At 44.0% G+C, this 15149-nt stretch overlaps 1 protein-coding gene across 1 annotated transcript in view; it reads right to left on the bottom strand.

Annotated features, from left to right (window-relative positions):
• Positions 1 to 12497: 12497 nt before the first annotated feature.
• The window catches only part of KPNA3 (karyopherin subunit alpha 3), an 855988-nt gene continuing 853336 nt past the window's right edge, over positions 12498 to 15149 (bottom strand). The window contains exon 17 of the mRNA XM_086934956.1: positions 12498 to 15018. Coding sequence (XP_086791082.1) covers positions 14920 to 15018 — 99 coding nt within the window. The 3' untranslated portion in view covers positions 12498 to 14919. The remainder of the gene's footprint in view (positions 15019 to 15149) is intronic.

Genomic DNA, 15149 nt, shown 5'->3' with positions numbered 1-15149 from the left:
CTTTCTAGGTGAAAATTAAAGTCCCCAATATGGTGTATGTGCTGGTAATTATCCCTTTTCCAAGCCGGTTTCCTGCTTGTGTTATAAACCGGCTCCTCGGTCCCGGTGGTCTATAGATCAGTGTACCTTTAAATGTGGAGTGGTGAGACAAGAAGCTGCAGTCTAATGCCTCACATTCCAAATTGGGAGATGCGCTAAAATTTGCCTTCAGCGTTTGTAGGTATATCACAGCTAGACCGTCACCCTTTTTTTCCATCCTATTTAATGTGTGGCATGTATACCCCGAGGGAGTGGCTTTTATCAGGTCTGAACCTGACCCCTCGTCGGTCCATGATTCGGTGATGAAGGCAATCATAATCCCTTCCTCCTGGATTAGGTCTGCAGCCTTAAAGCAATGCTTAACTTGGGATCTAGCGTTCAATAAGGCACATTTCCATTGTTTTCCTACCTGGCTTTCTGTTTTGCCCACACTTATTTGTTTTGTTTTCCTTTGTTGTAGGTCCCTTAAAGTACAGGTTGCAGTATGTTTGCAGCCTGGGCAACTTCCCAGACCTTTTCTCATAAATTGTTGTGGCCAAAATATCGTACATGCAGGATAATGTTCCATGGTGTTTAGAATATGGAGAAATTTGCTGGAGTAGGTAAATGGGTTTGGGGCTTCTTTGACGAAGCCGGCGGCATGGCTTACGCTGTGTGTCGGTCGTGCGCGGATGGGCGCAGACAAGCTTTCCTTTGGCACGCCTTCGGCGCGTTCGTGCCAGCTTCCGGTTTTGTAGGCAGGGAGTTGGAACAACTAGCCCGGTAACCCTCTTCCCTCCCAAGATGGCGGTCGCGGGTAGGAGTCGCCAAACCTTGGTTCAGGGAGAAAGCGCTGAGTGGTAAGTGCAAAAATAAGTAAAATCACAACTAGATTACAGCCTCTGAACACGTATTTTAAAAATAACAATAGCAGATAAAATCGGGTCTGAGGGTGACTGAGAAAGCCATGGCCCGGCCAAGCACCTCCGAGATGTCCAGAGTGGAGCGGAGAATAAACGCTGCGAGCTCCCGGCCATCCAACGAATGATGCCATAAGTCCACCTGAACAGTCTCCTGGGAAGCAGCGGACCCCAAAGCCTCAGTCCAGTCCCACAAACAAGAGGAGGTCCTAGCCAACACACATAAGATGTTAAGGGCTCGCAGAGCAGCGCTGGTCGAGGCGAACATGTTTTGCCCCCAAGAGTCCAGCCAGCGGGCCTCCCGGGATGGCAGAGTCAACAGTGGCGGCAAGGAAGGAAAAGCAGTATGCAAAAGTGGACTTGAGGCAGAGGGGTGGAGGTAAAGACACGCCGGGTCACGCAGCGCTGGAAAGTGCTGGTGCAGAAGGTGTTCGGGCACCGGATCCCCTGAGGCGGGGCGCCTCCAAGCTCCCATCAGGGAGGAAAGGAGCGTACCCTCATTGGGAAACAACAGCTCCCTCCCACCAGTGCCCTGGTGGAGAACGTCCAAGAGATGTTCCGCCAGGAAATTAGCAACTGGGTCACCCATGCGCAGGATACCCACAGTTGTGGACACTGCGTGAGCGAAGGCCGCACTAATCTCTGTAGGGCCCTGCGGTGGAGAAAGCAGCTCTTCCGTGGGCGAGCAAAGGCCAGACCTGGAAGTCAGAAGGACCCAAAGAATGGGGAACCTGCCCCTCCTCCGGTAAACACCTCGGCCTCGGAAATGGCGGGGAGCCGCCCTTCGATGACGCTGGCGAAAAAGACACCACGTGGCGGCCTGTCACCAGTAGGCACCCAACATCCAGAAAAGAGGGAGAGTCCGAAGAAGTATCCGTGGCACGACCTGTGTGTGGAGCCGTAGAGTCCGCCGCCTGAGGCAGTACGCCAACACAATCTGACACAGAGGGAGACACCAGATAGGGTTCCTCTTAGTCACATCGCGCTGGGGACCGAAGTGGAGGCGGCTTGTGCGTTTCTGGGCGGCCTCAGCCGGTGAACGTGCACGCGACGCCTCCCGCCTGTGTCTGCTCGCTGAAGTTTCTCTCAGACGCTCTCAAACAACGAAATTCCCTCACGTTTGAGCAGCGCGAGGAGAGTCGAGTAAGCACGGCCCAACCAGGACTTTATTTGTGTATTTTTTTTTCCTGCCTGCTTCTGCTCAAAAACAGCTTTCATACCCCCAGGTACATGAGCTCATGTTCCTCCGTGCCCCACCCCCGTGTCGCCTGCAGCCCAGCCCGACTGTGCCTGACTCGGAGACTGACTGAGGCTGGAGAGGGCGGGAAGAGACAGCCCCGCTGTCTCTCACACCTAAGGTGTGTGCCCCGGGTTCTTCCCTTATTTGGAAATCTCAGCCTGGAGGTCCTCGAAAAAAGAGCCCACAGGTCCTGGAGGTCTATATACCAGCAGCCCTTTCAAAGCTTGATGCGGGGTCAGCCTAATAGTAAAGGCAAGAGACTCAGAGCCTACGATAGTGTCCAAGGGGAGGATAGAGCATGAAACACTCTTCTTCACAACCACTGCCACCCCCCCTCCCCTTCCATTGGCTCTGTCCTGTCGGAACATGTTATAGTCCGATGGAATAGCCGCTAAGATGTTCGGATTGGACGTCTCCCACAACCAGGTTTCGGTCAACAAAAGGCAAGAAGGTTTTTCCTTAACGAGAAGATCAAATATGTCCAGGGCATGCCTGCCTACTGATCTCGTATTAAGCAGTATGCATAGATGTTTCACACAGGCCTTGCCTGACCGACGGTTGGGGGGGGGGGGGGGGGGGGGGGGGGGAGGGGGCATGAACAGGCGACCATCCACACCCAGGGCAGAACCGTTTACCCCTAAACCGACCCGGAAAAACTGTTCGACAAGTACAGGAAGAAATATTCAAGGCCCGAAGGGTCGCTAAAGAATAGCAAATCATTCTTCCTGCGACTGAAATGAAAGATGTCGAACCAGAATGTCTCGCCGCCCCGCCGCCTCCGGGACGCTGACGGGCGCAGACGGGCAGGACTCTGGCAAGACTCAGGCAAAGAGAAGGCAACCCCGCTGCGCGATCCCGCTGCGCTAGGGGGACTGGTTTAAATAGGACCTCCAGGTGAGGTGCAAACCGCCCCACCAGGACGCTCAAGATGGCGCTCAGAAAGCGTCAAAAGCCCTTCCCAAGATGGCGCCTAAGTTAGAAAGACAGGCGAGTCAAAACACCACCAACCCCAGAACCGGACCCGCTCAAGCAGCGGTGTATAAGCCTATTATGGTGCAAGTATAGGGCCGGCTCCCAGGTAAGATCAGGGGAAAATAAACAAGATTACCGAAGATCGGGCAGTTTTAAAAACGCAACGCGGTAATCACGCAGCGCTCAAGACAATATAGAGCTGCCAAACCTGGCACACTATTCCAACAAGGCGGGAAAGTCCAGAGGACTGCCTTAAATAGGCACTGGGAGTGCAGCATCTGTCCTATCCTACTTCCCCACTTGCCCTGTGGAAGGGACCAGGAGCCCAGCTCCCACAGCCGCGTGGCCTGCCTGCTAGCAGCCACCAACCAAAGGCCCCATCTGTCCGCCACAGGCTAACATTGGGCCTACTCACTCTGCACCCAGCTGCCCCTGTGCCGCTGAGGGTGTAACAACTGTACCTAGCTGACCCTGAGAGACCCCCGAGTATTACCTCAGAACCTTAACTCTGCCAGTTGAGTACTTACCCAAAGACTGATAACTTGATTTTTTTTCCATAGGGTAACATTGGCTGGTTTTCACTTGGAAATTCTTCTAAGTGTTGAGTTTTGCAACTTTGAACTATTCCTGAAAAATCATCTGATCAACGAAAACAAAATTACTCATCTGCTATCAGGAGAGATCCTAGTGCTGGATCTTTGTGCCAAGCACTGACCCTAAAAAGTAATTACAACTGTAATTGTCCATTAAACTTATTAAATGTTGATTTTCAAAACATACAAATAATTCCTTAAAAATCGCCTGTGTAACAAAAATGATTTCTGTCAACTGTTTACAGAAAATGCCACCAGGGCTGAATCCAGGAACCAGCCCGGAGTAAGAAAAACATTTGTTAAGTGGTTTTATTGCATGTACTTAAAACTTCCCTTTGAGCTCAATGTTATAATTGTGTTTAACTTGGGTTGCATATTGCAATAACTATCTATTGCATTTAAAAGTCAACTGCTATTTAAAAGTATTCAATTGCAACATCTCATTTTGAGAAAGTATTTTTATACCCACTAGTGGTTCTAAAATAAAACAATATATTTTTTATATACATAACAATTGGCCTAGAGTCCAGTTCCTGAGTGTGTAAGACCATTTGCTGACTGAGTGTGTACAACAAATGCTTTACACTGTCCTCTGAAACTGCCTTACTGCTCGACCGAGCCTACCACTTTAGAGAGTAAGGTTATATTTAACTTTAGCCTCTGCCAAACCTCCGGGGGACTGTGGGACTCTGTACCTTACTTTGGAACAGTATATACAGAGCCACTTTCTTACAATTTTCCCACAAGTCCTCCCTGCCAAACAGTGGGTCAGGACAGGGGGGTGGCATCTTCCACTATCTAGAAACGACTTGGTCCCCATATCAAAATGCAGCATGGACTTTGAAGCTCCCCGCCTAAGAAGGCAGCTCCTGCTTGGACGAGGTGTGGACCACTCTCTCCCCCCCCCCCCCCCCCCCCACAGAGCAGGCTTTGCTCCCGGCCTCAGAGTGAAGGCTCTCACCCCAGAATGCCAGAAACCATGTCTAGTAAAGGCAGGTTGGCTGAGACCAATCAGCAGCCGCATTAGTAGTCGGTAGGTTGTCAGGTGGGAACCTCTAAGGTACCATCTGGGTGCATTTATTATTTAACTCTGACACTGGTATCAGTGCGGGTTTATTAAGACAAGTTGTTTGGTACAAAACATCTTGGGGTACAACAAAGCAATAATGGAGCTGGGGACTTTGTAATGATGAGTGTTCCGCTCATGTACTCAGGGGTGGCTTTCATGTTCATTTACAATGTCTAAAAAGTGACTTCAAAAAAGGTTTGGGTCCTGTCTCTGACCAGCTTGGACCTCAACTATCTTGCTAAACAGAACAAACTAGCCAGTCAGGTTTGCTTTGTAATGATTTAGGAGGCACCCAGCCTGTCTGTACTGAGTGATCCACAAATTTGTTTAGAAAAGATTTTATTTTATTTTATTCAAATTTCAATTAATTTATCAGTATGTCTTCAAATGCACATTTATCAAAACAATCAAGTAAACATTCAGACAATAATGTGCACAATATATACAAGTTTGGAACTGTTTGGAACCAAAAGACAGGGCGGACACGGGGATTCAATGGTACTGCCTGCTGTCTCAATAGGCCTGTGATTAGGTGTTTTGAGGATTAGACAACTAGGGAGAGAGAGAGTAGTGTTATTTAATCCCTAGCTGCACCCTTCTTCCTTGTCACAGGTTGGGGGTCAACAGGTTTTGAACCACTGGTAAGTTATGGGTTCTCCTCAGGATGTGGACTTGGTGAATCCGTTTCTGTAAAACAGGGGATATGGTGTAAATATTGTGTTGCGGGAACATAGTAGTGGCCTCTCTGACTGAAATATTGGATGTACACGTCCTGAGGAGAACCCATAACTTACCAGTGGTTCGAAACGCGTTGATCCCCAACCTGTGACAAGGAAGAAGGGTGCAGCTAGGGATTAAATAACACTACTCTCTCTCTCCCTAGTTGTCTAATCCTCAAAACACCTAATCACAGGCCTATTGAGACAGGCAGGCAGTATCATTGAATTCCCCGTGTCTTTTGGTATATAATTTGAAGGACTAGTGCTCTTTGTTAAATGTTTTTCATGTCTCAATTGATTTGTATATAGTTTTGTTTTTGGTGTTCCTGAATTTTGAGCATTTATTGTGTACCGTTCCAACACTTGTATATATTACGCACATTATTTTCTGGATGTTTACTTGATTGTTTTGATAAATGTGCCTTTGAAGACATACTGATAAATTAATGAAATTTGAATAAAATAAAATAAAAATCTTTTCTAAACAAATTTGTGGATCACTCAGTACAGACAGGCTGGGTGCCTCCTAAATCATTACAAAGCAAACCTGACTGGCTAGTTTGTTCTGTTTCGCTAAAAAGTGACTTCGGCATAGCAGGGTCATATCTGTTGAGGCAGATATGTCCACAAATGGGACATAGTGCTCCCTGCCTCCAGGCTGTAAGGCCTGCTATAGTGGTGGGTTACCTATATGCAGTGTCTGTAGGCATGGCACACAGGGCTGTGTGCCATGTCGAGACTTCAGCTTTGTCTGCACCAAGACACGCAGCCTACAATGGCAGTTTGCATGATCGTGGTGGTGAGGGGTCCCTATGATAGCACAATTTGTGCCATAGCCCCAGTGGACTCTTTTCTGTCCCAAAGCCCTAGGTACCAGGGGTACCATTTACTAGGGATTTACAAGGGGGCTGAATTCATGCCAATTGTAGAACAATGGTACATTTTTGGGAAAGAGCTCCGGCACTGGGGACTTGGTTAGTAGGGATCCATTGAACTTTCAATCGAAATCACATCAGGTATCGGGCAAAAAGAGGTTGGGACCAAGTCAAAAAGCGGTACTTCTCTACATGGTTGGATGCTTTTAATTGCTGAAGGAACTGGGAACTCTTAGAAGATTCCTCTAGTGGTCCCCCAACACAGCTGCATGCTGCCAGTATTCACAAGATTGTATAAAGGGAGTTATCGATTATTTTAAAAAATAGGGCTTAGCGGGTGACTTGGCAAAGCTGGAGGAACAGTAACCATTCTGCTATTGGGTTACTGGTAAATTTATTTGCACATTAGTAGGTGTGACCATACAGTAAGTGCCACAATAGCCTTGTTATCACTTTTAAGCATTTTTGTTCTTTGTCGGAACAGTGGCTCTTCATGCATGTGTTCTTAGACCAATGCTTCTTCCCTGAGCTGGAGCACCAGTGTGGGCTTGACGGCTTGGGTGCCATTAAATTTGAACCTGGATGCAGAGAAACAACTTCGTTTTAGCTGTACCACCAGTATGAACCCAGGTTAAACTGGGATAAAGTTATTGATAAAGGCAGCTATGAGTAAGTCAAGCACAAGACGAGGCTGACTACACTTGTATGATGCCAGTGATGGCCTGTACCTAATGGAGCAGCACATATGATGCCTGTAATTTGCGTCCTTCTCTTACAGGAACCGCTTCTGGGAAGTATTTCTACTTTATCACAAATTACCCTTCAGTGTACTCCAACAGAGAAGAGCTCAAAAGTGTCCAACCAGTGATGTAAATGGTTCTTCCAAGTGCTACCCAAAACGATAAACTGAAGATGCTATCCCTATGATTGCAAACTAGTAAGGGTCACCGTCTGAAAAATGTGAGCTATACAAACTGCATTATTTTAAGCTAGCAAACCGTGGCATAAACTTAAGTGCTGGAATGAATAAGCAAGTCAAGAAAGAAAAACTAAGAGGCCCTGGAAGAAAACCCCTCCAATACAGGAGAAGAAATAAGCATTTGGGTAGAGAAAAAAAGACTAAGGTATACATTAGCCCAATTTTTGACTCCGACAAACTCTTAAATGAAGGGGATGGAGTTACTCACCCAACCCAGTGAAAATGATGCTTCCTTTAAATTAACAAAAAACAACTTTGTAGATGACGATGGAGTAGTTTACCAATGATCATTACCCTAGTGATTACTGTTATGGGAAGTAGAGCTATTGCTGTTCTTTGACTGAGGGATTTGCTCTTTCCTCCATTTGAAATAGGAGACCTCGGAGTTCGAACATGCAAAGGCTGATATGTACTCTTGGAGTGAAATCAGCACATGTTTTTAAGGAAAGTGGGCATGCATGCATTCCTAAATAGTTTGAGGGTTGGCTCAGTTATCCAGACACAAACACTGAACAATTTATAGAAGTAGGACTTTACATCATTAAGTCTGTTTTTTTCTGTTTTGGGGCTTTGCTAATAAAATGCTGAAATGCGGGGGCGTGGCTTGGACGCCGGAGAAATGGCGGGGTAACTTTTTCCTCCTCCATGCGGCCGTAATTCAGTGAGCCGAAAAAGCTGCAATCCGACTCCGCTTTTGGCCGAGAACGAGTGCCTGCCTGTCGTGGCATTGAAACCAGCGATGGAGAAAGTCTGAGGCAAATCCGTCGAAGGAAACGGGCATAAATTGCCGTTCTACCCTGACCGGAGGAACCTGCGCTGCACTGCGGAGCCCGCTTCCGGGAAATGTCCACGCGATCTCCCGGAGCTCCGGCCGAGCTACAACGCGCTGGAAGGAATGCCCACACTAACGGGACCACTGCTGCCGACTGGCGACCTGAGACACCTGGGCCGTGAGTAGACAGACCTCACAGACCTCCTGGCCTCGATTCTAGCTAGACGCATCCAGAAGGTCTTGCCGTCCTTAATACATCCATCGCAAGCGGGATTCCTGAAACACAGGTTGTCGAGCGATAATACTAGAATTCTGGCTCACGTTAATGAAAAGGAGAGGCTTTTATCCACACCCACTGTGGCGTTTACACTAGACGCTGAGAAAGCGTTCGACAAAGTGGACTGGACATACCTGAATGCGGTATTACATAAATTCGACCTGGGTCCCCTATTTACTAAATTAGTGTCCCTCTATGCCTGTCCCTCCGCTAGAGTGAGAGCTGGTGGCGCTTTTTCCTCCCCTTTCAACCTGGAGCAAGGAACTAGGCAGGGCTGCCCCTTGTCCCCGTTCCTTCTGGCAACCGAACCCTTCCTGTATTATATACGGGAAAACCCTGACATTGCTGGGATTCCATTCACAGACTGCACAATCAAACTCACGGCCTACGCCGATGATGTACTGGTCCTGAGTGAGAAGGCTGATAAAGCTATACCCGCCTTGCTCACTACAATTGAAGAATTCTCGAGTGTATCTGGATACTCCCTAAACAAGGATAAAACAGAAGTGAAATTACTAAACAACCTGGGTAATAAAAGTATACTGGGTGACTCTGGACTTACCTGGCAACAGAAGAGTTTTAAGTATTTAGGTATGGAATTTGAGAGGGATTTGATCACCATCTTGAAAATCAATGAAGATATACTCTATAAGAAAATACAAAAACTGTTAGATGGTTGGTCGCCGAAATTCCTCTCATGGTGGGGTAGAGCAGAGACGTTAAAGATGATGATTAGCCCCCTGGTTAACTATATGGCGTGTATGCTTCCCATGACCTTCACAGAGGATTTCCTGCACAAAATAGAGAAGACATTCACGGACTTCCTGTGGAAAGGGAAGAAACCGAGAATTGCCATAAAAAAATTACAACTTCCAAAACTAAAAGGCGGTATAGGTTTACCCAACTTCAGAAATTACCAAGCCGCCTTTCTCTGCAAGCAAGGTGCTTCCTGGTTTGCTGAAGACCCTAAATATACGCCTCTATGGATTGATATTGAGAAATCCATTATAGGCAAGGCCCCGCTTTCTGCAGTACTTACAATGGACCTCTCAAACCTTACACACTCTAAATACATCATGCTCAATACCAAGAGAGCACTTTTGCGATTGGATCAGCTCCACAAGACTGGTCTGCAATTCCACAAATCAACCTCTGCATCCTTATGGCGCAACCCATTGATTAAGATAAACGGCTCGCCCCCCATATGAGACCACTGGTCTGATAACGGTATTAACGTAATTTCAGATCTCTAGGAGAATAATATGCCATTGCCCTTCTCGACCCTACAAGCTAGACACTCCCTATCACCGATTGACTTCTACGCCTTCCTAAAGATAAAATCGGCTCTGTCCACACGTACTTTCAAGCCAGCGATACCGTGGCTAACGTCTATGCTTCTGCACTTCCAATCCTCCGGACATTTTGTCTCCAAAATATATAAACTACTTGCACCTTCACCTAACAAATCAATGAGGAGTAATGAGTTCAAATGGGAAGCTGAAGCAAACAACACTGGTATAGACATAGACTGGACCAGGATACATGCATCGGCGCTCACACACAAGGTTTCACCGATCCTGTCGCAAACTAAGTACATGATACTCAACAGGACATTCTGGACCCCACAGAGACTACATAAGGCTGGCCTACGAGATACACCGACATGCTGGAACTGCTCTTTGGATGTTGGTGATCTCCCACACATGTTATTTAACTGCACCATACTCCACACATATTGGTCCAAGATTTTTGATTATATTGGACACATACTTGGGATACATTCCACAAGGGAATTCTCTTATATTATCCTGGGAGCCATAGACCCGAGACTAAAGGGAGACCATGACCGCCAGCTTCTAGATCTCTTACTAACACTAGCATGCAAGGTGATCCTATGCAATTGGAAATCAGCGACAGAGGTCTTTTTCAATGCTTGGAGGGAATGGCTGTCCTGCATTAGGGGCACTGACAACCCTGCCCTACACACATCACCATGGCAGGTCAGCAACAACAAGTTGTGGTCCTCCTTGGACCAGGCTTCCTCCTCCTTCACCTTCGACCCACCATAAGGTACTGTCCGACAAACCTAATGTTTAGTTATTCCATGGGGTAACTTCTACACAGAATGAGCATGATAATCAGAGTCGTAATGTGCAGGGATGATGAGGACCTGCATGACATTTCATGCCTGGCTATAGATGGAAGGCTTCTACGGAATTGTATGCAATGGTAATAATGTGATGCTGATTGTTTATTGTTCTCTAAATTCTTATCACTTCTTTTTCTTTTCTTTAGAACGGTACAGTGATTATTGTCTTATTTTGTACGATGTTATACTTTATTATTTAGTCTTTATTCATATATTATTTTATATGTTTTGACCCACGACTGATTTCGGCACTACTCCAATATGTCTGTATGATTAATGATCCTTTATTGCTGCTCTAAATTTTCTTATTGCTTAATAAAAATGATTTGAACACAAAAAAAATGCTGAAATGCATTCACCGACTCCATCACCTGCAGTTCTCTAAACACTTGGGAAAAACCTTTAAAAAATTCATAATTAGAAAAACTAGCATAATTTCTAGTGCATGCAGATTAGCACATGGAAAGGGTAACAGTTATTAGATGTACATTCGCAGGATTTTGTGACTTCTCCCAAATCTGTGGCTCTGCTAGGAATGTATAGCTGAACCTAGAAAATGTTTCACCAAGGTGAAGGATCAAGGTCTAGTCCCAAGAGGGACAAATACATGCCACATTTTAGGGATCATCATTGCCTACCTAAATGGCTCCTTTAGATTCACTGTATATAAAACCACCTCTTACAGATATCTTCAAAATACACCACGGAATGGCACACATAAATCAATGCTGGATACCCTTGGTCTAGTCTGATGGCCAGGAGATTTTAAAAGATGTATAATCTGAGGGGATAAGTTATGCATTTTAAAAGATGTGTTAGATCATGAAGACAGTTGTTACTTTAATCTACTAACAGTATATGATGCACTCTACAAACCTACTTAAAGGCATGAACACCCAAAGCCAAAAGCTAGTTTTCTAACAGTGTGTTGCAACGGACTTTAGCTAATGCAAGGACGAACACATCTCTACGGTATTTTCTGTTCTTTGAGAGTGCTCTCTCTGCTTGGACATGGGCATCAACAAATGTGAAGGTTGGAATGATGAAAAGATTAATAAATAGGAGGTAAATATTTTGTTTATTCAGCATGGATGGAGCATAAACGCCATTACATTGATGTATGTATTGTTCCACAGAATGTAGGTATTTGCCTTGATTAAACAGATAGGATTTACAACACAAATACCTATATCCTTGCTGTATCAGAACAAAAGCGTCCTTCCTTTATATGCCAGGCAGCTGAAGGTGAATGTGAAGGTAAACGGGAGAGAAATTACGTAGCTGGAACTCAAGTAAACTGTTCACTGTAAAAAGTCATACATACAGTAAAAATATCATGAATAAAACGTTCTAGAATAGATTTGAATTCTTACCTGCTCCATAGTCCCCTTTGCAAACCCACTGAAAACATGACTTTAAGTAGTTACATTTCTGCTTTAACACTATTCCTGGTGGGGAAAATGGATCCAAGAAGATGATTTTACCCCTTAAAATCGTGCGCTGAACACACTAATACTTTGGGCAGTTTAGTAAAAAATGTGTTGTTGAATCGTTCTGTATTAGAGTAAGATGTGCGAGACAAATTCACAAATATCATAGATAAACCTTTCGATACTAACTGTCCCCCAGTTACACTGGATATGCTGCCCACCAGTGTACAATTTCATGAGACATGCATTATTAACTCTTTATGTTGTACCTCCGGTATAGATCACAAGAAGCTTGGCTACTCAGATTTTTTTTAGTCATTGAGAACTTGAGAAAAAAAGCATGTAACTTCTTGAAGTAATGCATCACTTACTCACTGACAATAGTTTCAAGGGTATGAAGTCTCGACTGACAAAAAATCTTTAATAAATCTCAAGTTACTGCAGCTATTTTATAGCTTCAAAATAAATCCTTACATGTTTCATAGTATTTGATAGCAGCTTTTTATTGGTTACAAAACCTAAGCCAATATACAAAATTAGGAACACATTTAGATGCCTCTTTTAAAAGAAGGTTTTAGTCTATCTGAACTGATAGTTTGACAAAAATAAACACTGTTCTGAAAACTTAAAAAGTGCTGCAATATATTTTGATAAACTCAGAAATGGTTCAAATCCCAATCAAACTTCGGAAAGGTCACAAAATAAAAAAATAAAAAAGTGATTATGAATGCACCACTCTGAATGACTTTGTATCTAAAGCTCAAACTAGTGAGTTGCCCTCTTACTCGGTACACTTAGCTATACTTTGAAAAGTGCAACGACAAAAATCTTCACAGTAGTGAAAAAATATTCATCTCCTCTTAAGAACATAGTGTCTCGTCTGAACAGGGAAGCAAAAGGCCAATAATATATATATATGTATAACAAACAATTTCATTCACATTATAAACTGGAAATGAAAAAAATATATAACTTTTGTGACCTTACTTAGTTTTGACTTAAATATATATTGTTTTTGCAAACACCACACAGTTTCAGGATTGACGACTATAATGTGCGATTTGGATGCAGTTACCATATGAAGCTTTAAATCTAAACTTCTGGGGAAAGAAAAAGGCACAATGAACTTCAACTCAATTTTATGTGCACAAGAGTTGAAAAAAATCTGAGCCACCTTAAAGAGAAATTGATTCTAAAATTTATAAAACCTATAAATAATCAGAGGCCAAACCACTATATTAAAACAGATTCTCTAGCAAGTAAAAATCTTGCAGTTTAAACATACGCTTGTATCTATTTTAGATACAAGACAAAAGTTGCTCTTTAAAGTGGCTCTACCTTGGCAGATATATATTTCAATGAATGCACACCTGCTATATGTTGTTCATCAGTGAAGGAAAAAGGGGTAGGGAGGGGGACAGCATATCCACAAAGTGTGGATTTAATCCGTCCTCTTCATCAGGGTAAATATGACCCACATTGAAAACTAAATTAGTTCGGATTAGTTCTCTAACTTATTACATTAATTCATTGGGAGATTGAACACCACGTTAACACTGGCAACAAAACCAGGTGGCGTGACACGCTTGCGGTTGAACGTTTCCACAGCAGCTTTAACAATTACTCGTTAACAAGTAGTTGGGCCATACTGCTTATGGGTTTGTAAAGCAATGGCCAACACCCCTCACTGCCGCCCGAGAGCTTTGTCACAAGTTTATGCATAATTCGCTAGAACAAACCCAATTTACAAGAGCAGTTTCAAAACCACAGCTTCTTAACCTTAAAACACTCAAAATGGATTCCACATATTTCTTGCCAACACAGTTTAGGACCGATTTCTGAACTAAACGCTTCCAATATTCGAGGACAAAAACTTTTACGGTGCTTCTAAAGAAATTCTATAGTTTGTTGCCACCCACATTACCAAAAGCCGTGGCTACGGAATAAAAATAGTTTAAGACTAAATTACAGTGAACTTGAAAGCGCTAAAGTTGAAACCCAAAGCAGATCAACCATATCCAGCTGTCAATTTAAGAAAAAATACTGACTCTACTGAAAGTCGAAAGCAAGATTCCGGCAATCACTGAGCAACGCAGTGCACATTGTTTTCAAAAGAAACTCGGGACGCTTACTTTCACCTTAATCCAAAGGTTATGTCTGCAATGACATACTGTAACTCGGCTTACATTCCATGCAGAGCACTGTAATAATTAAAAACAGCAGGAAAACAAGTTGATACGAACGGCCTTTCAGACCTCGCTGTTTTCAAAATTTAGGTGAAATGGAAAATCCGTTACCAGTCCAGTTCGCAGAAACTCTGGGTTCTGAGGCAGTTAATAAACACATCAATTACAGACAAGTCAAGTAGAGTTTTTTTACTGGATTCATTAGTGGCCAACTTTAATTTTCACCAATGAAATCATTTGGCTCGCTTTTCTGTTAGTAAATTTACTCTTCCACAAAGTACATGAACATGTGTGCGTAGGGGGCGATGGTGACGGCTCTGAACTGAGTGTCCCAAGTAAAGTCTTCCAAAATGTATACATCATACCAAAATGTCTTTATCCACAGCGTGCCATTATCTAGAGGAGCTACTTTTCTGTGAAAAGCTGATGTGCCACCACTATGGAATATTCTTAACAAAACTGCAGGATGTTATCTGCAAGTCGCACCACAGGAAGGGCAAAAAGTTGAGTCTGTAAGTGGAGAAATTGTATGACAGCTTCACAATATCATGCATTTAACAGTCCATGTGATAGTGACTTTTGGCAACTGCAAAGTGACCGATACATGGCCTGCTTTAGAGGCATCAAAACGAAGAGGCAAGTGCGTCTTTGCGCCTTTTTCACGTCATGGTTGTCTGGTGGTGCTTCAGGTTGATGTGGGATAAGTTGCAATGCATTGCTCTAAAAGTTAAACTCCTTTGCTTGCAGATTGGATGTTGGGTCAAAATTGTAAGTACCTCCTTGGTTGGCATCCGGAATGAGACTGGGATCTTCATCAATCTATGAAGTGAATCAGAAGACATTGAAATGTGTTTAATAAACGATCAAAAATTTTTGACATGCAAGTAATAAAAATCAACCATGTTGGCTTTAGCGCCCGTTACATTTTATAAAATGAATATAATTTGTGG

Source organism: Lissotriton vulgaris, chromosome 8 (assembly GCF_964263255.1).
Source record: "Lissotriton vulgaris chromosome 8, aLisVul1.2, whole genome shotgun sequence".
Classification (NCBI taxonomy): domain Eukaryota; kingdom Metazoa; phylum Chordata; class Amphibia; order Caudata; family Salamandridae; genus Lissotriton; species Lissotriton vulgaris.
Note: the sequence above shows the minus strand (reverse complement) of the source record. Positions and strands in the feature narration are given on the sequence as shown.